Source organism: Macaca mulatta, chromosome 5 (genome assembly GCF_049350105.2).
Source record: "Macaca mulatta isolate MMU2019108-1 chromosome 5, T2T-MMU8v2.0, whole genome shotgun sequence".
NCBI lineage: Eukaryota > Metazoa > Chordata > Mammalia > Primates > Cercopithecidae > Macaca > Macaca mulatta.
In genome coordinates, this window is record NC_133410.1 from 181,375,721 (window position 1) to 181,403,207 (window position 27,487).

The window sequence follows — 27,487 nt, forward strand, 5'->3', positions numbered from 1 at the left end:
CTCTGCCTCAAATTTCTCACCATCCTCAACATTTCAAAATTGGCTCAGGCTAAGACTTTTTTCCAATATTGTCTTGAATAAAACCTTTCTTGTAAACCAGATGCAAACATGCTGTTCTCTTCTGCCATTTAAACATTTTTATGCATGTTTAGGAGAACAGTCTCACAATACTGTCGCCAAACAATCCTGACAATTTCTCTGCTTTCCATATTACTTTCTTCAGGGATGAGTCAGTTTTTGTCGCCACAATATGTACCTGCTACTGCTCAGAATCCAAATCTAGAAAAAGAGTATTTTATCACACTGCTACCCTAGAAATCAAATCCTGAATTATTCATTTTGGTTCTTTTACTACTAAGGCTGCAAGATATAACTATTTGGATCTTTTATATAAGGCTCATATAACAAGCTTTTGTAAAAATAAATAAATGAATTCACCAGGAATCATTAGAGTATCAGTAACACAAGGGTAGAGCTTTGGTCTGTGTTAGTTACTGCTATACTCCCAGAACCTAAAACAAGGCTTAGGGAACACTCAGATATTTGTTGAAAGAATTAATTAATCAGGAAAGCTAAGAGAGGAAAATGCTGGAGATGTAAGTTGTTACTAAAACTTAAATACTTTTTAATGAGTATAACAAAATTTTCTTTTACAGCGAATCTTCGTGTGTGGGGGGAGTCATTCTTCCTTATTCCCTTTCTGAGAGTATTCATCAACTGTCATTTTTCTTTAGTCACATCCACATTCTGTAACAGCAATTAGAGTTCCTAGTAATAAAATGACCTTACACACACCTTGAATGGAAATACAGGCTGAGTATCCCTCATCTGAAATGCTTAGGACCAGGAGTGTTTCAGATTTTCAGATTTTTTTTCCAGATTTTCAGATTTTTTCCAGATTTTGAGATATTTACATACACATAATGAGATATCTTGGGGATGAGACCCAAGTCTAAACACAAAATTCACTTATGTTTCATATACACCTTATATACATGGCCTGAAGGTAATTTTATACAATATTTTTAATAATTTTGTGCATGAAACCAAATTCGTGTTAGTACTTATGTGTCGAATTTTCTACTTTTGGCACCACGTTAGCACTCAAAGAGTTTTGGATTTTGGAGCATTTTGTATTTTGTATTTTCAGATTACAGATGCCAACCTGTAGTCACATTCCTCCTTTCCCTAACTAAATTAAAAATTTAATTAGACACTAATAACATATTCCTCTAAGTAGCTGTCGAAATACACTATTCGAAGGGAAAAAGCAGTCACAAAATTATAAAGTAATTAAAGAACTGCATTTGGGTAAGGAAATATGGTTTGATTTAGTCATAAGACTTAAGACATATGAATCAGAAAACAAGGGTTCACAGGAAAGTAAATGATGGAGCAATTTAGAGTACATATCACCAATCGGCCGAGTAGATATAATAAATCATAGCAGTTTAAAATATCCTAAAGATAATGATGCTCTCTCCTGTATCCACTTTCATTCACTCATATGCTCCCCCGCTAGTGCTCTGAAAAGAACCATTCACTTCCAAGACAATGTGTGTGTGTGCTTGGCTTGTGGTCTAAAGTAGAGTGTAAAAGCTTCTGGGAGAATGTTGTGCTCATCCAAAGGGATCTATTTTCAAAAAATAAAACCGTTCATATATTTTCAAGAAAGAAGTTAAGTACTATTTCAAGGATTGTCAAATACAGAGAAACTGGGGTTGGCACATAAAACTTCCAGGAAAAAGTGAATACTTATTTAAATGAGAAAAGTCCATAATTCTGAATTTTAATCTTTTCCACTCAAATTTTACTTCAGGGCTCATTTTTATTTTTTTTTCTAAACCGCTAGAGCAATCAGAAAGTCATAAATATTGAAGCTTGACTGTCACTCTGAGGAACATTTTATGGTTTTTTTAAGTTAAAAAAAAGTACATTAAAATGAAAAACAATTCTGATATTTTGTGGGAGCACCTCAACTACCTTGCTACACACTACATTATTACTATATCATCAAAAATGAGGAGAGACTTCATCTATGCTTCAAATGCAGGGCCACGTCTACTCAATTGGGATTTTAATCTTGCAGCCTCGTCAGGAAATGGAGACGAAGCTGGAGACTTGACTCCAAAGGCTTGTTTTCTTACTCTACAAAGCTCGTTTAATCCTTCAAAAATGTGCACTTTTCACATTGATGATTCCAAAAGACTTCCAAAATATTTAAACACACACATAGACACACAAATGTCTGAACATCCTTAAACAGCCTGCAGGTTGGTGTATACTATAGAAATATGTTTGTAAAATTAGTTCTTCAGTACCTTCTATTTGCCTGGCATTCGAATCTGGTTGGAAGAGACAAGATATCCATATACGAAACCATTAGAGGACAGTACAAGACAAGTAATTGCTTAAATGTATCATAAGGATATGTATAGGTATAGGGAAGAGGAGGAAGTAGCGCCATAGCTGTGACCTTCTTCAGTCCTCTCAAATTAAAGGACTTGAAAGAGGACCTTCAAGAATATGTCCACTGAATTAACAAGTTTCATATAACAGTGGTTTCCAAACTCAGGATTAATGATGAGAGCCAATTCCTGGCTAACATTTCACCCTGCCTCAGTGAACTAAGAAAAATAATAATCCCAAAGCTAAACCTGTTCAACTTAATAACATCTTTTTATGCAGAAACTATAAGTTTTTTTTTTTTCATTGAAAAAGATAGAATGCAAGATAGTAAATTTTTGTTAGTGCCCTTATTTGGCAAAAACAAAAATTAACATCACTTTGTCATTTCCCACAAAATGTAAAAACCTAGGACACCGTAACTTACACTTCAGCTTCATCTGGGAATCAGAGTATTCACTTGTCTTTAATAAACCTAGACAGTTTTACTGAGTCAGCTTGGGGTCTAATGTCAGTATACTGGGACACAGTTGTGGTGTCTTGCCACCAGGAACAAACAGCAAGTCCTTGAGGAAAGGGATGCTCATGTCTAGAGTTGCAGGGAGACTAGAAAGACAGCAGGACTGTGGTGACAATCATTCCTTCTTTGGAATGGCGCTGGCCATCCTTCATCACAGAAGTGTGAGCAGCTCCTCAGCAAAGGTCCACTGAGTGTCGCTTTGCACAGCCCGAGGAGGCTGAGTGGCAAATAGGTGGAAGAATCTCAAAGAAGAGATTCTTCTCTTCATTCCAACTCTCACCACTCCTATTCAACATAGTATTGGAAGTTCTGGTCAGGGCAATCAGGCAAGAGAAAGAAATAAAGAGTATTCAAATAGGAAAAGAGGAAATCAAATTGTCTCTGTTTGCAGATGACATGACTGTATATTTAGAAAACCCCATTGTCTCAGCCCAAAATCTCCTTAAGCTGATAAGCAACTTCAGCAAAGTCTCAGGATACAAAATCAATGTACAAAAATCACAAGCATCCTTATACACCAATAACAGACAGAGAGCCAAATTATGAGTGAACTCCCATTCACAATTGCTACCAAGAGAATGGCGTGAACCCGGGGGGCGGAGCTTGCAGTGAGCCGAGATTGCACCACTACACTCCAGCCTGGGGCACAGAGCAAGACTCCGTCTCAAAAAAAAAAAAAAAAAATTCCTAGGAATCCAACTTACAAGGGATGTGAAGGACCTCTTCAAGGAGAACTGTAAGAACCATTCAAGAACATGGGAGACTAAATTTTTTTCTAGTTTCAGGATAGGAGCTAAAACTGAAGTCAAATCTCATAAAAGCCAAATTATACAGGCTGCTTCCCAGGTCCTGAAAATGTTAACTTAGAGTAAAAGGGATAGAGGTTAAATGGTAAAGGAGTAGAGCTGGGGCTATGAACCGAGGTCTGTCTGGTCGAGGTTCATGCTCCTCACCATAATGTTCCTCCTAGAGTGCTTGAGATAGACTGGAGCAGCCTGGGCATCTCTGGCAGGAAACCAGTTTAGCAAAGTACTAAGTAGACATGGGCAGGCAGAGTTACGGAGGGTGTGCGTGGCACCTGTGGAGTTAACCTTGGAAGACCCTGGATGCAGATCACAGTGTTGACCTTTGCTCCTTGACTATAGGGTCTTGAACAGGAAGTGTCAGGATAAAAATAGAAGAGATAAAATAGAAACCAACAAATAATTATCAAAATGGAGAAAATCTAAAGAAAGTCTAAAGAAGTTAACATTTCAAATGCAAGGAGCGTTTGTAAAAAAAAATTCATAAAAGATTTTTATTGATTTGTTACACTGTGCACGGAGGTGGGGCTCACATGTGACTATGAGCTTTCCATCTCAGCATCCCAGAGAAAATAGTATCAGTACAAAAACAGGGAAGGGAGGAAGAGGAAAGGGGAAGAGACTGAGATTGGTTTTAGATAAGGTTAAGTGACAGCCTGGGACAGTCTGTGACAGCCAGATCTGGGGAGATGCCTACAGATTTTCCATCCAGAATTCTGAGAGCACACAAAAACTTTTGACAGATTTTCTTTGGCAAATAAATGTTTACTTCTGAAAAAAAAATAATGCTTACTGTGCCAGTCACTGTGCTAGGCCCTGGAAGTTCAAGTGACAAACAAGTCAAACACAAATCTCAACTCCTCTTAATAAATGGCCTTGACAGTAACATAGAATCCACACCATGCAGCAGTAATCCATATATTCCAAAGCCAGAATATCATGAGGATGAGGAAAAGGTTAAATGAAAATAATAAAGCTCATTATGGAATGAAATCTGCATCTTATATAGTCCACTTATTTGGAAATTGTTTTTTAATAGACTGTCATATTATAATTGAGATGACGATTTAACAAAAGAGAAATATATGCCCTATATAGCATTATTTTATATATATAGCGATATATATTTGATATTAACAAATTATGTTTAATGACCCAATAGGCTAATCTACATACAAGTTACAAATGTTTTTTACTTTATGCATTTACCTAGGGTTTCTTAGCAAAGTGTAATGACCTTTGACGATTTCCTATGGTTATTATACTTCACAGGCACAAAGTTCTAAGCCTGAGGTCTGAGGGAGAATGGTGGTTGTGCTTCTGTCAGCTGTGAAATGACTTCTTCATATACTTCCCAAGATGCCTTCCTTCCTTTCTGTGCCATCTCCCTGGTGACATCCAGCTCTGCTGATTCCACAGATTATCTCAGACTCTTGAAAACGATGGAGGTTGGAGGCATAGAGAAAGGGAGGAGGAGGGGAGTGAGCAGGGCTTCAATGTAAAAGCCAGACCACCCCAAGTCGATTAATAAATGCTTCTTCGTTGTTGACCATGGTGTCAGTTTTCCCATCTGAAATAGCTGAAATAAAAGAGCACAATGTCGGGCAAACGCAGCTCACCCTTGTTTATGTCAGAAAAATATATCAATCGAGGAAAAGCATTAACAAAACCAAAATGACTAGTTTGATATCTGAAAATAAAATCACCAACAAGATTAGAAGTTATGGTGATGAATGGGAAATCTATACTCCCTCAAATTGACCTTTCTCTCCCGATGACTGTAAATCACTGTACTCTCTTAAAGCTGTCCAGCAAATAAGCGCTTGTAGCACGATAACCTCGGACACCAACAGCAGTAGCACTTTTCTCTCCTGCTCTTAATACTGCAGGGTTCAGATGCTTTATTTGAAACCATCATTGAGTTCAGGGTCATGGTGGCCTATCATGGGTTTTCTCCCAAAAAGCAGGAAATGATGGATCTTCCCTCAAGACGCAGCCCTCATAAATGGCTAGGATTTTGTTGCAGAGGCAGTTCTTCTGAAAACAATAGCTTTCTCTAATTCTTCCATACAATATAACCTAAAGGGCAATAAGGCTGTCTGATACTTTTGCTCAAAACTAAAGATGATTCACATACTGAAATTATATGTTTGCTTCTCTCCTGACTTGGCTACAGTTTAAAATATAATACCTCAGGACAGGCATAGTGGCCCATGCCTGTAATCCCAGTGCCTCAAGAGGCTGATGCAGGAGGATCACTTGAGGTGAGGAACTTGAGAACAGGCTGGGCAACGTAGCAAGGCCCCCCGCCAAAAAAAGTGTTTTTTTGTAAAGTTACCTGGGGGTAGTGGCATGTGCCTGTAGTCCCAGCTACTTGGGAGGCTGAAGTGGGAGGATTGCTTGAGCCCAGGAAGTTAAGTCTGCAGTGAGCCATGATCAAGCCACTGCCCTCCAGCCTGGGTGACAATATGAGACCCTGTATCAAAAATAAAACAAAACAACATAAAACATAATACCTTCTACTTAGAAGGGTCTTTTTATTTTAAAAATTAAGGCATCTTCTATAAATAATGTTTCATTATTCTCCATGATTGATATCCTCTCTAAAAGTCAATCATAAATTAATGTGACAATAATGATTCAATAAATCATTAAATACCGTGAGTTCATTGCATGCTATAAAGATAAATGTCATCTCTAACCTCAAGGAAGTCTCAAGCTAGATAAATCCTATTAATAAATATTTATCAAGTGCCTACTATATGCCAGGCAGAAATGCACACAGCATGCTATGTATCCTAAGCAAACAGCATTGGGCCTTGCCAGTTAGATCAAGCCACCCCTTTGTGATGTAATGTCACTTCACCTTGGTGCATCCCCTGCACAGGGGATGAGTTTCTGGTAGACAACGCTGGTAGATCACTCACTCACCCTTCAGTCCTATCTCCTTTTTAAACGCTGGGCATTTCCTGCTTGTGTTACACATGAAAAAAATAAGGCCAAGGGAAACCATTGTGTCAGCCAAGAAGAAATGAGAAAATATGAAACACAAATTTATTCGCCACTCAACCCTCATCTACTACCTTAATTCCTAACCCAGTGGCATCAGAATTTTTTAAACTATCTATACTATATATTTTGTTAGTTTAACAAATAACAATAGAATTCCATGTTGCTTTTAAAAATTTTAAACGATATGGAGGTAAAGCATAGATTTTTTTCATATCAAACATAGACACTAAAAAAGAAAGTAAAATAGCAAATTGCTGGCAGGTACAGTCTCTTGCCGTTTGCAAGTATTATGAAAAAAATACATGAGATAAGGACAACATTATTTTCAAACTTGGTAATTTCCCACAAAACCTCGCACAACTTTTGTGGTGTTTTTTTGTTGTTGTTGTTTGTTTGTTTGTTTTTTGAGACGGAGTCTCACTTTACCTAGAAGGTAAAGTTGGCCACTGATATATGAAATAATGTTTAAAAAACAGTATGGACTGATTGCAATAAACACATATGAACTCAAAACTAACTCCATTTCCCAACTAGGAAGCATTTATTTATAGAATACAGAAAGTAATTTTTTTTTTTTTGAAATGGAGTCTCTCCCTGTCACCCAGGCTGGAGTGAAGTGGCATGATCTTGGCTCACTGCAACCTCTGCCTCCTGGGTTCAAGTGATTCTCCTGCCTCAGCCTCCCCAGTAGCTGGGACTACAGGTGCAAGCCACCACGCCCAGCTAGTTTTTGTATTTTTAATAGAGACGGGGTTTCACCATGTTGGCCAGGATGGTCTTGATCTCTTCACGTCATGATCTACCCACCTCAGCCTCCCAAAGTGCTGGGATTACAGTCATGAGCCACTGCACCCGGCCAACATTTTTTTATTATTATTATTTTCCAGAGACAAGGTTTCACTGTGTTGTCCAGGCTGGAGTGCAGTGGTGCAATCTGTGCTTACCGCAACTTGGAACTCCCGAGCTCAAGCCCTCCTCCATCTCAGCCTCCTGAGTAGCTGGGACTACAGGCACATGCCACTATGTCTGGCTAATTTTTGTATTTTTGGTAGAGACAGGGTCTCACTATGTTGCCAAGGCTGGTCTCAAACTCCAGGAGGTCTCAAGCAATCCTCCAGCATCGACCTCCCAAAGTTCTGGGATTATAGGCATGAGCCACCATATACAGTCTTAAAACTATTTTTTAAGTTTAGTTTCTTCCTACTTATTTACTCTAAATATTTTTTTCCTCAAAAGCTCTCACAGATGTTATATTCTTCCCAACATTAAGGAATTTTGTTCAATTTAAATTGTTCAAATATTCCATGGTGCTTTCCCAAGTTTCAGCTCAGCTATAACTTGTGATTCAATAATCTGATGCTTTCCATTGTGCAAAACAGAGCTTGTAATTAAGTCAGGTAGTTCCCAAGCTATGGGGACAATATTAAGCATTTCTTGAGCTATCACATGAGGACCAAGATTTTACGTTAGCTTTTGTTTATGCCTATTGGAATATTTTATAATGTAAATAGAATATCTGAATAGTGATCCCAGATAATTGCATAATAACAAGCTATCATGATTAATCATTACTTTCACTTTGTCATTCTTAATGAAATTAAAATGGAATTTATCTTCCACTTCCTATGGTATCTTTTCTAGTTTATTTTTGGTTATTCTTTCTCCTACCTAGAGACCTTGGCATTTCAGGCAGTTATTGAGCATTCATGTAACTTTTTTTTTTCAAAACACTTGAGAAACAAACTTCATGGTGAGACCAGTTTGTGTACTAGAGAGAATTTTAATTGCATTTTTATCATTATCCCCATTAGAACTGAACATTTCCCTGTATTCACAATTCCACTAGTGCCTCATAAAGGAGAATGCTTGCTCAGACAAAATAGGTCCCTGCTGCTACAAAATTAAGCTGCTGAAATTTAAGCAAACTCAAATATTTTAGCATGCCATAATCTCAATAACCAAAAATGTAACTCTTGCAAAGGGGGGTAGTGCTGGTCATTTAATAACTGCCTTCCAGGACCCCAATCCCACATCTAAGCCATGGGAGTACCTGGATGGTAAGAACTCGTTTCATGGAATTAGCTTCTTCCCATGAGATGTGTGAATGCACAGTACCACTGTGCTTGGGACCTCTGCTATTTCATTCCCATTCCAATCCTCCATGTTTCCAATGGTTTATTGGTTCATGATAAGAATTCCATTTCCAAATGCAATTCCAGCCCAAGTGTATCCCCATTTTAGTGCCAGTTGAGGTAGAGAAACTAGTTCCAGTTGCTATTTTGTAAACTGAGAAATGGTCAGAAACAAAATGGCAACTTTGTGGTGTGCAGATGCTTCTGGGTGTTCCAATTCTGAAGACTGTTTATAGAAATACAATCTCTATATATTACAGATTCCATACAATTTGGACAGATATAATTTTCAATCTAAGATCCCTGTAATGGGCACTTAGAAACATAGGGATTTTATTTTCTGCCTGTTTGAAAGTCTGGGAAATAAAACAAGGTCTATTAATAACAATTGGAATAAACGCTATAGCACCATTTATTTTAACAACAGTTTGTTTGAATGCTTGCTGTGGATGTTCTTGTGAGGGAACCAAATTCTTGATAATCTCTTTGGGTGATGAATAGAAAATGCTGGTTGTGGTTTATAAAAAATATCAAATGGATTAATGATAATCATCTAGAAATAAGGTCATACTTCATTTTATACCTAAGTTGTGATGACATGAGGCACCATTGGCTTGATCACCAGGAAGAACACCATTCAGCTTATCCCCCAACCATCTATAGACATCCCCAAAAGCCTCCATCGCATATCCTTGTGCACCCACTTGTCAGAAGCATACCCACACTGCACCGCCCCGGATTTGCTTCTTTTGTTTCGGTTTTCACTTGCCTCTGTCTCCTGCCCATGAAGTTGCAGGTGAAGTCACACCTCTACCATCACTCACAAAAGCATCAGCCACTAGCTCACAATGCTGAGTCTGGAGGAACCAAGACTTCAGTCATTAAAGTGCCAGAACTTCTCTGGGTCCTGGGTAGACTAAGTCAGGATGGCTGTCTCCTACCTGTGGGCCATGCATACTCACTTGGACACAAATGACCTGTGTTTCTATGGTCTCTCTTCAACAGTTCTAGCTTCTGATTATCTCCACTTTTCCAGGGTTTCAAAAAATCAATCACGTAAAATTATTCCAACATATTCTGGCCCTCAAACCCAGCCAAAACAAACAAGTACAATCTTAAGGGATATATAAAAATTAGCAACCATACTTTCACTGTAGTCCTATTATGGTTTTTTGTTTGTTTGTTTGTTTGTTTGTTTTTACTTCTAAGGGTAGGACATAACAGCATAACAGGCATTGCAGCTTTCTCCTTCTTCTCTTTTTTTTTTTTTTTTTTTTGAGACGGAGTCTCGCTCTGTCGCCCAGGCTGGAGTGCAGTGGCCGGATCTCAGCTCACTGCAAGCTCTGCCTCCCGGGTTTTTACGCCATTCTCCTGCCTCAGCCTCCCGGGTAGCCGGGACTACAGGCGCCCGCCACCTCGCCTGGCTAGTTTTTTGTATTTTTTAGTAGAGACGGGGTTTCACCGTGTTAGCCAGGATGGTCTCGAACTCCTGACCTCGTGATCCGCCCGTCTCGGCCTCCCAAAGTGCTGGGATTACAGGCTTGAGCCACCGCGCCCGGCCCTCCTTCTTCTCTTGAATGACTTGCTTTGGAAGAAGCCAGCACCAAGTCGTGAGGATACTCAAGCAGCCCTGTAGAACGGCCGGCCCGTGTGGGAGAAAGAAAGCCGAGTCCTCCTACTCAGCACTCATAGCAAGCACCAATTTTACAGACACTTAGTGAGACACCTTGGAAAAAGATCTTCCAGCCCAGTCGAAGGCTTAAGATTACTGCTACCTCAGCCAAAATCTGACTGGAATTCATGAGAAATCGGATCCAGATTGTACAGCCTGTTTTATTCCCAAGTTCCTGACCCACAGAAACTGTGAAGGATAAAAAATGTTTATTATTTGTTTTAAGCCACTCAGGTGTGAGACAGGGTGTTATTTATCAATAGATAATGAATACAGTTGTTTCTGCTTAATAGTCTTTCATCGACAACATTCAGACTAATTTTATCTTCAGGGACATGATTACCTCAGGTGGCACATTTGAAGCTCAAAACTTAGGGAAGCTTGTACACCAAAGGACACTGTTTACAGAATGAAAATCCAGCTCACAGAATGAGAGAAAAAAATGTAAATCATACATCTGATAAATACTTAATATCCAGAATATAGAAAGAACTCCTACAATTTAGCAACAATAAACACACAACCTGATTGATACATGCAAGAATCTATTTCTGGAAGAGAAGAGACAGCTCAGAAATGGATTCTTGCAAATGGTCAATTGATTTATATAAAGGTCAATCAATTTTACCTTTATGGAGAAATTGGAGAAAACATTATTTTTTCAACAACTGATGCTAGAACAATTAGATGTTCATATCCAGAGAAGTAAATAAACATTAATCTATATCTTGCACCATATACAAAAATTAACGCAAAATCAATCATAGCTTTAAATGTAAAGGATATAATTATAACATTTCTAGAATACAAAAACAAAGAAGAAAAATTTTTGTGAGGTTAGGCAAAAATTTCTTAGGTATGACACATAGAAAAAATTGACAAATTGAACTTCATTGAAATTAAAACCACCTATTCTTCAAGGGCACTGTTAAGAGAATAAAAAGACAAGGACTGAAAAGAGTATTTGCAAATCACATTTCTGGCCAAAGGTTTGTATCCATAATACATAAAGAATTCTCAAATTTTAATAATAAGAAAAACAGCCCAATTTTTAAAATGGGTAAGCAATTTGAAAGACATTTTACTAAAGAAGATACCCAGGTGGCAAATAAGGATATGAAAAAATGATTAACATCATTAGTCATTAGGAAAATATAAATTAAAACCACAATGAGATGTACTACATGCTTTTATAATGGCCAAAATTGAAAAGACTGACCACACCAATTGTGTTGGAGTAACTGGAAATCTCATACAATGCTAATGGGAATGTAAAATGGTACAACCACTTTGGAAAACAATTCAGAAGTTTCTTTAGAAGTTAGACACATACCTAGAGTACAACCTAGCCATTCCACTTCAATATTTTTATCCAGCAGAAATGAAGGCAAATGTCCATAAAAGACTTCTACAAGACTGTTCATACAGCTTTGTTTATAATAGCCCCAAACTGGAAACAACCCAAGTGTTCATCAGCAGGTAAATGGATAAACAAATTGTAGTTTTTTCATGTGATAGAATACAATAAGAATGGGCTGGGTTTGGTGGCTCCTGCCTATAATCCCAGCACTTTGGGAGGCTGAGACAGGCGGATCACCTGAGGTCAGGAGTTCAAGACCAGCCTGACCAACATGGTGAAACCCCGTCTCTACTCAAAAAATACAAAATTAGCCAGATCTGGTGGTGGCATACACCTGTAATCCCAGCTACTTGGGAGGCTGAGTCAGAAGAATCACTTGAACCCAGGAAGTGGAAGTTGCGGTGAGCCGAGATCATGCCATTGCACTCCAACCTGGGCAAAAAGAGTGAAATTCCATTTAAAAAAAAAAAAAAAAAAGGAATACAATAAGAATGAATACATGCAGCTCCAGCTACATGGATAAAGATAAAATACTTATACTAAGTGAAAGAAGCCAGACAAAAAGAGCACATAATGTATGATTCTATTTATATAAAATTCTAAAAAATACAAACTATAGTGAAAAAAAGTACATCAGTGGTTGTCTGGGGACATAGAAATGCCACAGAAAGGAGATCAGGAAAAGGATTTCAAAGAGGCATGAAGAAACCTTTGCCGGTAATGGATATGTTCCCTGATCTTGATAGTGGTGATGATTCTACTAATATAGTATATACATATGTCAACATATACCAAACTATTCACTTTAAATATGAGCAGTTTTCTTGTAAATCAACTATTCCTCGATAAAGCTGATTTTAAAATTAGGCTTACCAGCATTTTTTAGGACACACTGTTAGCTCATTTGGGGTTTTTGCTTGTTTGTTTGTTTCTTTGTCTTATATCTAAAGGCTACATTAAATGTCATCATAAACACCACCATAGATATCCATAGTATTTGGGCAAAAATATGATAGAGATATAAAATCAAAGAGAAAGCTAACCCTTGTTCATGACAGCCCAAAGAAGATAACTACCTACAAACAGCTCACACAGCCTTGGGGAAGAAGGAAAAGGAAATTGCCTGTCAGAGAATCTCCCTTTGTAGGACTAGATTAGCCTCCTCTCCTTATGCTGAAAGTTTCCCACTGACTTCAAAGAAGTGCTCAGATCAGAGAAAAGTGGAGCTAGGCTGAATAATTGTAGTGAGGTTGGGGCTGTCTTAGAGATTCTCTTTTGAGCTGTACCCATGATGACATTATCATATTATCAATGATAAAAGGGCTGTGGGGTGGGACTACTGAGCCACAAAGGCACTCTTAAGCATCAAAGAGGAGACAAGAAATACATTCAAAAAAAAGCAGAAATTTAAAATCACGGGATATGGATACACCTTGCTGTAGGAGTGACTGTGACAAATTAGAAACTGTTTCTGTGTGGGACTGGCTTTTCCAGTTTCAGGGAAAAAAATACCTCTGTGTGTGTGTGTGTGTGTGTGTATGTGTGTGTGTGTGTGTGTCAAGAAAGAGGATTCACTGTAACACAATCCACCATAATACAATAGCTTAATATTGACACAAGCACAATTTGTGAAGCAGGATCTTGCCAGTACACATATAATAATCACATTTTGCGCAAAGAAATAGGAACACTCTACTGAGGTAAGATGGCCCAAATAATACAGATACAGTTGACTCCCAAATAATACACTGAGAAACTGAACAGGGATTGAATAGTCTAGCAGTAAGATCTAAAATGTTGCTGGTAAAAATAATAATAATTAGTGGGTACATTTATGCAGTTTCATGAACCAGCAGGAAAAGTTAAACTATCTATTTTCCTCATGCTGTACACTAACAGTGATCAGTCAAGCTGGAAATAATGTTTTTATGAACTGAGCTAGAAATGTCATTTAATGTTCCTGGTAAAATATCAATTCAAAGACCTGATGAGTATTAGAATTATGGAAAGATTTAGTGTTGGATAGCACAAAGAAAACAAGACTTGATTTCTAAAGACCTCTAATATAAGGCTGCATGTGTTAATAAATATTTGAGCAACATAGAAAGGACAGATTAATACCAGTTTGGGTTGAAGAGAGGAACATATGTGATAGACAGAGAACCACAGACAGGTGACGTAAAAGTAGAGAATACTGTTAATGTCTTGTACATAGAAGATGCTCTGAACAACAGTTTTTATTTCATTTATCATTCAAGAAGATGAAGGTCTGCAGATTTTTAAAGTAGAAGAATCCTTCATTGGCTTTCTACAGCAAAAAGTAAATATATTCCTCAGCTCTAGTAGCTATCTTTATCAGTCTCTTATATGAGTCCCATGCTGGGTACATCCGCAGCATATGAAAACCTCTTGGATCCAACCTGAATGGGTTTGGGTCCTCTCACTTTCCCTTGTCCACACTAAATGTGGGGCCTAGATGAAAGCCAACTCAGATGTACAGAAACAGAAAGCCTTCACCTACTTATTTTCACACTGAGGTTAGCATTAAGCCCTAAACAGTTCATTCTGGCCATGCTGAGCCTCACCTCTAGCTACCAATTAGTCCTGCTGTTTCCTTAAATTCTGTGACTGCTGCCCTGTTTGCTTCACAGATAGAGGGCCAGCAGGATCCCACCTCTAGGAAACAAAAAGCAGTGGGATTGTGTGTTTATATTGTATCAGCTGTGTGTTATGGCAGGCTTCTCTGCAAAGAACTGTTTGAAACTCCTCTGGAATAATTTCCACAAAAACAAAACATTCTTTATGTATTGGCAATACCAAGACATGCCAGATTCTGCATAGATGGTCACTCGATGAATTAAAAAACATTCATAGAGCACATGTTATATGCAAATTACATACATCAGGAGTAGGATTGCCATTATTTAGCAAGTAAAAATACAGCATGCCTCACTAATTTGAATTTCAGATAAATGACAAATAATTTAGTACTAGTATGTCCCATATAACATTAATAATACAAGTATTAATTATATTTACAAATTGATATGGTTTGTCTGTGTCCCCACAAAAATTTCATCTTGAGTTGTAGCTCCCATAATTCCCACGTGTGGGAAGGAGCCAGTGGGAGATAATTGAATCATGGAAGCAGTTTCCCCCATACTGTTCTCATGGTAGTGATTAAGTCTCATGAGATCTGATGGTTTTATAAGGGAAAACCCCTTTCACTTGGCATTCTGAGTGTCTCTTGCCGCTGCCATGTAAGACATGCCTTTCACCTTCCACCATGATTGTGAGGCCTCCCCAGTCACATGTAACTATGAGTACATTAACCTCTTTTTCTTTATAAGTTATCCAGTCTTGGGTATGTCTTTATCAGCAGCGCGAAATAGACTAATACACAAATTATTTGTTGTTTATCTGAAATTCAGTTTTAACTATGTGCCACATATTTTATCTGGCAAGTCTAACTGAAAGGAAAAAGAAAAGTGTTTCAAAGAGTGGGTGGGATCAGACAAATAGGAGAGAACACTGAGTCAGGAGAACCTGTACAGACAGACAAGTGCAGGGAGTAGTTGCATTTTTTCAGAGATGATGAACAGAACAGTTTACACAAGCAGAGCTTGTATGTAAGAGAATAAAATTTAAGATACCCATTAGGGACCTACTGTGGAATGTCTGAAACAGTGGGCAACCTATATCTAACAAAAAATTGGAGGTGGGGTGTTATCCAAGGGCCAGTTGTTTAATTTCTTTTTGGAGAATTATCCTGCTCAGCAATCCATTTTGGTTATGGAAAGGTAGCCAACATGGTTTGGCCAGGATAAGCAAGGACAAACAATGAGGAAGATGAGTTGCCAGGCATGAAAAGGAAGAAGAAATTATAACATTCTGGTACAGCCCCACAAAAGAGACATAAGAGAGATTTTTGAGTTGGGCAGAACCATGGCAGGAAGCTAAAAGACAGAAGGAGGAAATTTTAGCCAGGAAGAAATTCCCTTTAGCAGCCAAAGGAAAAGAATCCAAGGGGTCAAATACTTCATCTTACATCATCATCTGTGCTGTTTTGTTATCTAAGTCTCTGCTACTGCCCGAAAATCTTCAGTAAAAGTTATGCCCAGTTGATGTACCGAGAGACATTTGAGAGGTGAGGGAAAATACCTGTGCACCCCATTCAAGTCTCTGCAGGACAAAAGGTAGACAGCAAGCTGGGAGCAAGATGCCAGGAGGAGAGAAGGATCACAAACAGAAAATCGAAGTGAAGGATGAACGTGTGAACACCCCTGGGAATCCACAGAAATCTTCAGGAGGACAGGGACATGCAACTTGAGGTTAAAGTACTTTTATTTAAACCTTAAAAAACAAGAACTCCAGCTAACACCTGGCTCTGTGTATATAAGGCAACCTCTAGAGATTCAACATCTGATAGTTCAAGAGTAAATAATTACATGTATAGATCTCCCGGCATTCATGCTTGACTCTTTCTTTCTCCTTGATAACTTTTTTTTTTTTTTTTTTTGGACATCTTAGCAGGTCCACCAATGTTCATTCAATCTCAGAGAAAGATAGGACTACTCAGATTGATTTATTTTCTCTTTTACCATCTCTGGCACAAGCTGTTATTGGATGTTTCCATTTCATGATTCTGCACGTGTTTACACAGCTGTAAGTGTTTAAGTGAGAAATATTGCTTTGCTCCTACTCCACTATCTCGGTGTATGTGAATGTGTGGTATGCATGCTCCTACATAAATACCCCAATGAACTCCAATGAGTATATGATTGTACTATTTCCTGGAGTGGGTCAATTTACTCTACGATCTATAAAAGACCAATGAAACTCTCTTTTTGCAACTGTTTGCAATATCTCTCAGCGGTGGTACCAACGTTTTCCCCAAAGTTAAGTACTGATTTATGATTCCAGTGACAAACTAACATAATGTTTTATTATTTCCAGAATAAAGACTTCAGAAAGATTTTATTTGGCCGGCCACCTGGATAGTTGAGAAGTCAGGGCTATTCCTTGAATGTAATAATTGACACTTTAGAAAGTTTCTCTCCTGATAGTAAATTCCAGAGAACAGAGCATCTATAATCCAAAATGTCTAATGAGCCAATGGGGACATTAGAGAATGGTCAGGATGTTTTACATATGTTTAAATGTTTACGTATCACTCATAGCTAGAGGGAAACTTGCTATTGCCATCTTTGCAATTATTATGTTCTACTGTGCAATTATTTTTGTTTTACTGTGTCTTATAAAACTACAAAAAAGGAATCGATGATAGGATAATGATCCTTGGAATATGTCCATGATCCCACTACTTGCTTTGGAGTGGTTTTTTGGGAGGGGGGCTTTGTTTTTGTTTTTGAGACAGAGTTTTGCTTTTGTTGCCCAGGCTGGAGTGCAGTGTGCGATACTGGCTCACTGCAACCTCTGCCTCCTGGGTTCAAGCAATTCTCCTGCCTCAGCCTCCCAAGTAGCTGGGATTACAGGCATCTGCCACCACGCTGGGCTAATTTTTTATTTTATTTTATTTTGTATTTTTAGTACAGATGGGGTTTCACCACGTTGGCCAGGCTGGTCTCGAACTCTTGACCTTAGGTGATCTACCCACCTCAGCCTCCCAAAGTGCTGGGATTGCAGGCATGAGCCATGCACCTGGCTGCTTTGGAGTGTTTGAGAAATCAGCATACCTTGTCTTTCAACTTGAAAAGGACACGATGATACAGAGCTACCTGGTTAGTTCCCTTGTTAATTATACTAGAGGCTACTTGGCCTTTAGTGACAGCTTTCCAACACGCTGACTCCTGCCTCTTTTACTTATTGATATTGCCTATTCTGGTTAGCATTTATCATGATCCTCTGAGCCATTTCCCGTTGACTGCACCAGAATTAGTTAGTTCCTCTATGAGTGTTGCAGTAATTGCCTTATCTATTTCAAAAACCCAAAGCAACAAAAATTTACCATTTAGCAACAGCACTTGTTTTTAATTGTTCCCATTTCAGTGCTTTTATCAATAGATACATATGCACACTATGAATTTGTTCGCATTCATTTCATCATCTGGTCTTTCATTAATTCAATGATTAGCATGCCCAGATGAGCACACACGTGTGTCTGGAGCCACACAAGATGCTAGGTCTTTTAAGGCAAAAGTAAATAGATCTATCCCTAACTTCATGGCACTTATAGTCTGAAAGTGCTTACTTATCCAACAGAGTCCTTAAGGACAGATCTTTTCTGCAAGCTACCAGAATTTTAAAGGCATATTTTTTCTTAAGAAAGTCAATTTCTCATTATTCCTGGGTCATTTGCTTCTGCTTTTTGCTATTCCCCAACTGTATTCACTTTCACTTATCACAGAGGTATAAATTGATGAAAATTAAATATTTCCACTTTATTTAATATTGCAGTTTAGGTGAAAAGATGGGAACTACAGCCTAAAATCAATTTTGATTATAAAGTTTTAATATTATCAACTAATTTTTTTTTATTCTAATCCTCATTAAAAAATTTGGCCTGGCCACATGTGGTGGCTCACGACTGTAATCCCAGCACTTTGGCAGGCCAAGGTGGGTCGATCATGAGGTCAGGAGATTGAGACCATCCTGGCTAAACAGTGAAATGCCATCTCTACTAAAAATACAAGAAATTAACCAGGCATGGTAGCACACGCCTGTAGTCCCAGATACTTGGGAGGCTGAGGCAGGAGAATTGCTGGAACCTGGGAGGCAGAAGTTGCAGTCAGCCAGGATCGCACCACAGCACTCCAGCCTGGGCAACAAGTGAGACTCTGTCTCAAAAAAAAAAAAAAAAAAGAAAGAAATAAAAGAAAATGTGCCCTGAGGACAAGTAAAATAGAATGCATTTCATACAGAATGTTTGTCAAAATGAAATGAAAATAGTAAGATGATATTACAGACTCACACGGAGGTTTTATGCATGTAGTACACAGTGCCATCCCAGAGCAGGACTCTCAAGACATCATCTGTTTCCTTTCTGGTCCCCAAATGAATCAGGCAATTCCGAATTGGTGGCAAGGGCTAGAATATTACAAAACCATGCTGACTCTGATCATCTATCTGTTAAGGTAAACTGGAGTCCAAGGAGTAGAAAGCATTATGGGCCAGGCAGTGCTGACAGGATGGTAGGGTACACAGCAATGGCAAGTAATAATCTCTCAAGGAACAATTCTCACACTCTCCAGGTCATTTCCCTATCTTCTTATCTATGCACCCAGTCACCTTAGAAAGAAAGGAACCCAGAGGGAACTGAGAAATCAGAGCTTTCTTTGTGGCTCTGTCTCTTTTCTGCATTTTGCTGTGTTAACAGAGCCCTTCCTGGTGCCCACCATCCCCTAAAAGCACCCAAGGAGTGCAGGGAGAATGAAGAGCAGGGACAAGGTCAGACAGGAGAGGCCCGCTGGGAGACACTGAATGCACGGAGTGGGTGGAGCGGAGTAAGAAAATGTACAGTCTCATTAGGAGTGAAGTAGCAATGATGGTGTCTCCAAATCCAGCAGACCTCTGGGCATAGTTCCAGGCCTGAATTAGGATTTTGTAGTCATTTTCAAGATAAAGCACTTGTCCTAAATATCACTAGCTTTAACTTGATTCACTTATGTCTGGATCTCATTAAAGTTCCCGGCCATTGCACTCATTTTATCTTCTAAGCGCAAGTGAGAAACAGGAGCGGGCCAATGCTCACACCAACTAAGCACTTGAAATAAGAACTTGAACAGGACACAAGAAGCAGAGACTATGGGACACCAGCCTGTGAAAATGTGTTGCAGCACATTTAAGCTGGAGGCATCAAAACTGGTATCTTCTACACAAACGCAGTTGTTCTCTCTACTGCTTAGGACCACAGAGCTTGAAGGCACATCAGAGAGCATCTCATCTCAGCTAACGCCTTTCCTAAAGGCCACAGGAACATTCCATTAATGTGTGGTCAGCCCGACACCCAGGCTCTCCAATTTCCAATCCTGCACTCTTTTTACTGCTAATAATAGCTCTACTATTTGTGGTACCTATTATGTGCCGGAGACTTATTCTAAGTGCTTTACAGGTGTGGCCTTACTTAATCCTACAGCCACCCCCGTGATGCAGGTATGTATTACTGTTGCCATTTTCAGGTGAGGAATCTGATGCCCAGCATGGATGAGTAACTTGCTCAATTTCAAAACTGACAAAAGGGCTAAGCTTCCAGCACTGAATCCACATACTCTCCTACACCTAAGATCCATGCTTATTCCCCACAACCGACCTTCTGCTTCCTTTACCCCAGGGACACATCTGTGGAAAAGACTGGCTACTTGGTGCTTCCTTTAGCCCCACTTCATCATGCAGTCAATTACTAAATTCTGATTGGTATCTGTGTTGCACACATAGAACATCAGAACACACAGTTTTAAATGTACTAATGCTCAGTGATCTCTCTAAAGTTGGGGGAAAAGGATAATAGCTTGTTTGTCCTCATTCTTTCCTAGATTCTTGTTTCTGGAAATGCTTTAAGCAATTTGATGCCTGAGAGGAATCTCATTCTCTCCAATTTCAACACCTTTAGTTTTACGTAAAAAATAAAAAATGTATAATCATGAAATAACAGAGGAAATGAGAAAAGTGATATAATAGTGAGCTGAATCTTTACTGGCTCTGATAAATTAACTACCAAATTGGCAATTGAACCCCATGCCAGAAGCAGAAATGTGTGCGAAGCCACAGGCCAATTGTATCATACCCCTTGCAGTTACGAAAACTCTCATTGTTTGTAAACCACCAACCAGGGCTGCCTGAGGTTGTCCGTTATCTTTTCCTTTTCTTTTTTTAATTTCTGGTGCAACAAAAACCACCTTTTGAATGAATAAGCCAATAAATTACTTTTTTTTTTTTTCCTGCTGCACAGAACCTGAAGCGGGTAGCTGAGACCTGGATGGATGAATTTGCCGAGTACATTTACCAGCGGCGGCCGGAGTACAGGCATCTCTCCACGGGGGACATCTCTGCCCAGAAGGAGCTGCGCAAGCAGCTCAAGTGCAAGGACTTCAAATGGTTCATGGCTGCTGTGGCCTGGGACGTGCCTAAATACTACCCTCCAGTGGAGCCCCCGCCTGCTGCCTGGGGGGAGGTGAGGAAAGGTTGCCTGAAACCCGCGCGGACCTGGGAGACTGTGTGCCTCCCCCATAGCCTCAGGTGGTGGGAGGGACTGCTAAAATCTTCACTTTTACCCTGTAGCCAAGTAGCATCCATTTAAATCATCTAGAATACATGAATGTTCAACCTCTTTTTAGCAATTACTAGACTTAGTCTTCAGAGTTGATAGCCTAACCCAGAATTAGTGACCACTGTTGATTCCCCAGATGATTTTTTTGTTGTTGTTTTTGTTTTTTGAGACAGAGTCTCGCTCTGTCTTCCAGGCTGGAGTGCAATGGCGTGATCTCGGCTCACTGCAACCTCCACCTCCCAGGTTCAAACGATTCTCCTACCCCAGCCTCCTGCGTAGCTGGAATTACAGGTGCACACCACGACGCTCAGCTAATTTTTGTATTTTTAGTAGAGACGGGGTTTTGCCATATTGGCCAGGCTAGTCTCAAACTCCTGACCTCAGGTGATCCTCCTGCCTTGGCCTCCCAAAGTGTTTGGATTATAGGCATGAGCCACCATGCCCGACCATGAATTTTTAAAATACACCTAGAAAATATTTTTCTTTGAGATTAGGGAAATCACCACCGGCTTTTGTAGAGAATTAATGTATCTGTCATACAAGTGGGTAAATATGGGTACCTGATAGACGTGATAAACACCCTCTGTCTTGGTGCACAGCCTTGCTGCTATTGGTATATGCAAGTACAAGGCAGTGAGGGGCTTGGCTATTTTCCCCTCCAGGCTGTGCTGTGCAGAATCATAAAGAAATGTATTTCTGTAATATACAGAACTGTGACACAGGCAGCCACATTGATTCTTTTTTTTTTTTTTTTTTTGAGACGGAGTCTGGCTCTGTCGCCCAGGGTGGAGTGCAGTGGCCGGATCTCAGCTCACTGCAAGCTCCGCCTCCCGGGTTCACGCCATTCTCCTGCCTCAGCCTCCCGAGTAGCTGGGACTACAGGCGCCCGCCACCTTGCCCAGCTAGTTTTTTGTATTTTTTAGTAGAGGCGGGGTTTCACCGTGTTAGCCAGGATGGTCTCGATCTCCTGACCTCGTGATCCGCCCGTCTCGGCCTCCCAAAGTGCTGGGATTACAGGCTTGAGCCACCGCGCCCGGCCCACATTGATTCTTTAAATAAGCACCAGCCTTTCCACCTCTGAACACTTCTATTCAGTGGAAATAGAATGGAAAGAGCTGAATAGCCCCAGGTCCCAAATTTAAAGTATCTATCTTTTGGCATAGAAAAGACTATTGCACTGGGTTCGGTTCCATTCAATACTGTTACTATAGCCTTTCTCCATAGAATAGAGTGTACTAAAGCAGGACTAAAATTGGATAGGATGGATTTATCCTAGCCATTCAACCGGCTCTTAGCAGAGGATATCGGGGGAAATGCATCAAGGCTAGATGTTCACACCATCCCACTTCCCCAGTCTTTCAGAAATCAAGAGTTGATTGTCTCGCATTGTGGAGGAGTACCATCAGTGTCCTTGGTTTTATAGTCTCTGAAAGAAGATGCCATTGCCTAGATGGTGTCTGTGGCTGCAGAGCTCTGAGAAAAGGCTACCCCAGGGCATGGTAGGAGAGGCCAGAAGACTCAGGCAGTGTTCCTGGGTGAGCTGTTCCAGATGCCTGTAGAGGATATGTTCAGCAAGTCACAGGTGCACTGCTTGTTGTGTTCAGAGGGTCACTCTTCATACCTGGGACACCCAGGATGAAGGAGAGAGTCAATCCTGCCACTACACCCTCCAACTCCTCATGGTTTTTGCATGTGTATGTTGTCCTGACATTATCTGCTTAATTCAAGTTAGTAATTTGGTCTCATCCTTTGCATCTTAAACATTTTATTAAAACTTCCCTAGAATATTAGTAATATTAGTCTGCTTGTATTAATGTAACTGTCTATCACAGACTTAATTCATAGCAGTGGAAATTTGAAGTAGACAGATATCAGAAAGAATTTTCTTATCCTAACGTGTTGGAAGGCATGAGAAGTGAGCTCCTTCTACAGTTTTATATATACACACACACACACACACACACACACACACACACACATATATATGGTTCTGCTTGTCATCTTTCTATGATGATTCAAATGCTGTCCTGCCTAGTGACTAAGAAATACACTTGAGGAGCCCACAGTATCATTGTGTGATTCACTACAGAGCTAAAATCTCATCAATCTTTTATCTGCCTTATGCAGAAACATGAATTTTTCTTCCTACTGGTTACTATGTTCTTCAAACTGCAACTGGTCACATTTTTCCCACATTACCTGATTAAACCATAATCTGAATTTATATAGCACCTTTTCTAAACAGACTCACATCTTCCACTGAGGTTCTAGGAAAGGTACAACTTTCCAGGAATGATCAAAATCAGAACCATCTTAAGCCCAAGTAGGCTATGCCAGTGTGTTTATATCTATTACCCTAGATTGCCTCATACTTTTACAACACTTGCCTTATCCCTGGAGACATTTGCATTCATTATTTCTGGCTTAAACAATCAGAGGTTGAGAAGATTAGATTTTTTATTTTTCCCCCAGACAAGGATTTGCTCTGTCACACAGGCTGCAGTGCAGTGGCAGGATCATAGCTCACTGCAGCCTCAAACTCTTGGACTCAAGTGATCCTCCCACCTCAGCCTCGTGAGTAACCCAGACTACACATTCATACCACCAGTCCCAGCTAATTTTTTAAATGTTTTGTACAGACAAGGTCTCAATATGTTGCCCATGCTAATGTTGAACTCCTAGCCTCAAGTATTCCTCTTGCCTCAGCCTCCCCAAGTGATGGAATCGCAAGCATGAGCCACCACATCCAGCAACAGAATTTTTTTTTTCTTTTTTAACACAATGGCAAATTTCTTTCCCCCAAAGCCTTAGAACAGTGAACAAATAAAGGTCATATTTAAGTGTAGAAAAGACGGAAATGGGGACATAATTTATGGGCCAGTTACATTCAGTTGTATTTGTTCAGTGAAGATGTGATGCATAGCAAGAATGAAGACATAGAGGATGGGAGGAAGGCAAGAAGAAAGGAAATCAATAAAAGACAACAGTTTGCACTGTTAAATACTAGTTTTTAAAAGTATCTGATTCTCAGGCAGAGTAGATCTCTGAGAATATAAGTGAAACGTGTACATTTAATGCAGGAGGCAAGTGAAGGATTTGAAATGCAGCTTAATCTAAATGAAATGATGAAAAAAGATTATTTTCTAACTGTAGGTGGGTAATAATATTTTTAAGAGTGGATAGACCAGGCATGGTGGCTCACGCCTGTAATCCTAGCACTTTGGGAGGCCGAGGCGGGTGGATCACCTGAGGTCAGGAGTTCAAGATCAGCCTAGCCAACGTGGTGAAACCCCATCTCTAATGAAAATACAAAAATTAGCTGGGCATGGTGGCGTGTGCCTGTAATCCCAGCTACTCCGGAGGCTGAGGTAAGAGAATCGCTTGAACCAGGGAGGTGGAGGTTGCAGTGACCCAAGACCTGAGATCACGCCACTGCACTCCATCCTGGGTGACAGAGTGAGACTCTGTCTCAACAACAACAAAAAAAAGATAAAAAATTTTTAAAAATGCAGAATATATGTGTCGACCAACTTAATCTCTGACAAAAAAATACTTTCAAAATGTTGACACATGCAATTTCTTTTGCCTTTCAGAAGGTTTCTTAAAATAAACTTTTTATTTTGGAATAATTTTAAATGTACAGAAACATTGCAAAGATAGTGCAGGAAGTTCACATATACCCTTTAGTCAGCTTCTTCTAATGTTAACATTTTATATTTACTACATTAACTGTGGTATATTTAATCAAGCTAAGTAATTAACAGTATAATACTATTAACTAAACAGGACTTTATTCAGATTTCACTAGTTTTTTTTTACTAATGTCCTTTTTCTGTTCCAGGATTCAATCTCATATATGAGAGAGCTTTTTAGTTTCCTATAAACTTTAAATTAATTGTTAGAATGGGCAAAGTTCCTAAATAAATGTAATAAGTCAATTATTGTTGTAGTAAGAAAGCGAAAAGGGGAATGCAGATTCAGTGGTTCTTTTCAAGCAATTATGGGAAGGAACCACAAACCTCCAGCAATGTAAACACAAGATTCCTTTATGGGAGATCTGGGCCAAGAAGCAGGGCAACTCACCGTTTTATGCACTTGTACTTGGAACAGTTTTCCACCTGCTTGTCTGTGCCAGCCTGATTCAGGGTAAACAATGACGTGCTCAGGCAATTTTTGGCTCTGGTACTTGTAACTCAGCTTGTAAAGGATATGTTACAGACCATAAACAGCCTATAAACCGCCACTCATTTCCCTGACAAATTCAGCTGGATTACTGCACTTGTCTCCTGGCTCATCTCCCTGCTTCTGCCCGCCCCGCTTCGGTTTATTCTCAACACAGTCCACTTAAAACCAACCGGAGATGAGGCCACCCCTCCTCCATCCAAGCTTTCACTAGCTGCAATCTACCGCTAGGTAAAAATGAAAGTCCTTACCTATAAGACTGTAAACAATCTGACCCCTGTTGTTTCCCCTCCAACCTCCTCTCTGACTCCTCACCCCCTGGCTTCCTCCTCTCAGGGCCCACTGGCCTCGTCACCAGTCTTCACACAGGCCAGGTCAGTCTGACCTCAGCACCTTTGCATTTACTATTCCTACAGCTTAGAATCCTCCAGTCTCAGAAATCATATGGCTCCCGCCCTTACTTCCTTCTGGTCCTCACTCAAAAATTCATCTTCTCAGTAAGGTCTTCCCTAGTCAGCCTATCTAAAATTGCAACAACACCCACACACATCCACATGCATACTTACACACTCCCTACTCCCTTTCCTCCTTTATTTTTCTCCCTAGCATCCATCACTGTGTAACAAGCCATGCAATTTATTTTTTTAATCATGTTTCTCATCTATCTCTCCCACTAGAAAGTAAATTCTGTGACACAAGGATTCTGTTGGTTTGTTGCGTTGCTACTGCTCTTTTGCAGAAAGACATAGTGTCTAGCATATAGTAGGTGCTCCATAAATGTTTGTTGAATGAATGAAAGATGAATGAATGGGGGATCCTGGCTCCCTGTTGTCCCACCTGCCATTCACTGCTTTGCCCACACACCTGTATGTGTGAAGCCTTCTCAGGGCACACTAGGCACTCACTCCCTCCACAGCCATACAAAGTCCACCTCTTTGGAAAGCTCAGCCAGAAAGGCAGTTTGAGTAATGACTCTCAGGTAACTGATTCTCATGAACGGTCGCGTCTATGGTCCATTTGATAGTTAAACAAGTTACAAAATATTCCGTTCTGACATCCTATGGGGAAGAAGGAGAAATTCCAAAAGTTAAAAGCCTCTGTTCAGCAATTTCCGACTCTGCCTACCAGCTTCCTACTTAAAAGGCAGAAGAGATTACAGTCACATCTGATAGAGCAGTACTCTCCAGAAGTCATTCCATCCTCTGGTAGGCAAGGAGAGTGGGTAGAGTGGGGAGGTGATGAGTCCCAGAGAGAATAAATAGGATTCTGAACCATGGAATAAATTGAACAGCCCTCAGTGCTGTTCAAATAGAAGCAATGTGCTTTCCCCCATGCTATGTTGGAGAGGGTAAGAACAGGTTTAAAGTGGAAAACTATTCTTAAACCACTCACATATGGAGTGTCTCTTTTTGTGTCAAGATGCTAAATGAAAGAAACTGAATTTCCTATTATTTTCCCCTTCTCCTCCTTAGAATTCATGAATTTGCTAAAGTCATTTAGAGTGCTCCTTTATAGTCTAAAGAGAAGAGTTCTTCAGAATTCTAAATATCATGTGTAAGAAAGAATAAAAGATGTAAAATAGACAAACGTGTCTTTTCCAACCAGTGCCATAAATTCTTTTAAGAAATGTCTGCTTACTGTCCTCAATGTGCCAATCTGGGCGCATCCATTTGTCACCTTGCGACTGTGCAAACTTTTTAAAAAACCTTTATTTTAAAAATTCCTGCCAATACCGAACTACCTAGGCTGTTTATTTGAATTCCTTCCTCAAGATTAATGTCACCCTGAATTGTGGAACATTCACAAAGACAGGCACCCTAAATAATTCCAGTTCTCCTCTGCTGCAGGCTGCTGCTCTTAACTTCTTTTCACCTGCTTGCTGCTTCTTCTTCTAATGTTCTCGCAGTGCACAAGGCTTTTCAGGTTTTTCCCTATCAGCTTACACGAAAGGAAGTTCAACATTAGGAGGTGCATTATCTCAAAGACCATCTGAGGATGCGACGTTGTCTCTTTCCAAGAAATTCTGTATGAGTGCTGCTGATGTGTGATGCAGGAGTAGAAAGCAGGCGCTTTCTGCACGACGAGTGAGGCTCCCTCGCATTCTTTTGGGAGAGCCAAAGCCAGCTTTCCTGAATTCCCCTGCAATCTAGTCTCACAACCAGGAAAGCTGCAGA

At 39.8% G+C, this 27,487-nt stretch overlaps 1 protein-coding gene across 2 annotated transcripts in view; it reads left to right on the forward strand.

Annotated features, from left to right (window-relative positions):
- GALNTL6 (polypeptide N-acetylgalactosaminyltransferase like 6) overlaps positions 1–27,487 on the forward strand; it is a 1,218,179-nt gene that overhangs the window by 1,112,680 nt on the left and 78,012 nt on the right. For both annotated transcript variants that reach the window (XM_001084788.5, XM_001084905.4), the window contains one exon: positions 20,814–21,035. In XM_001084788.5, the coding sequence (XP_001084788.2) occupies positions 20,814–21,035 (222 nt within the window). The remainder of the gene's footprint in view (positions 1–20,813; positions 21,036–27,487) is intronic.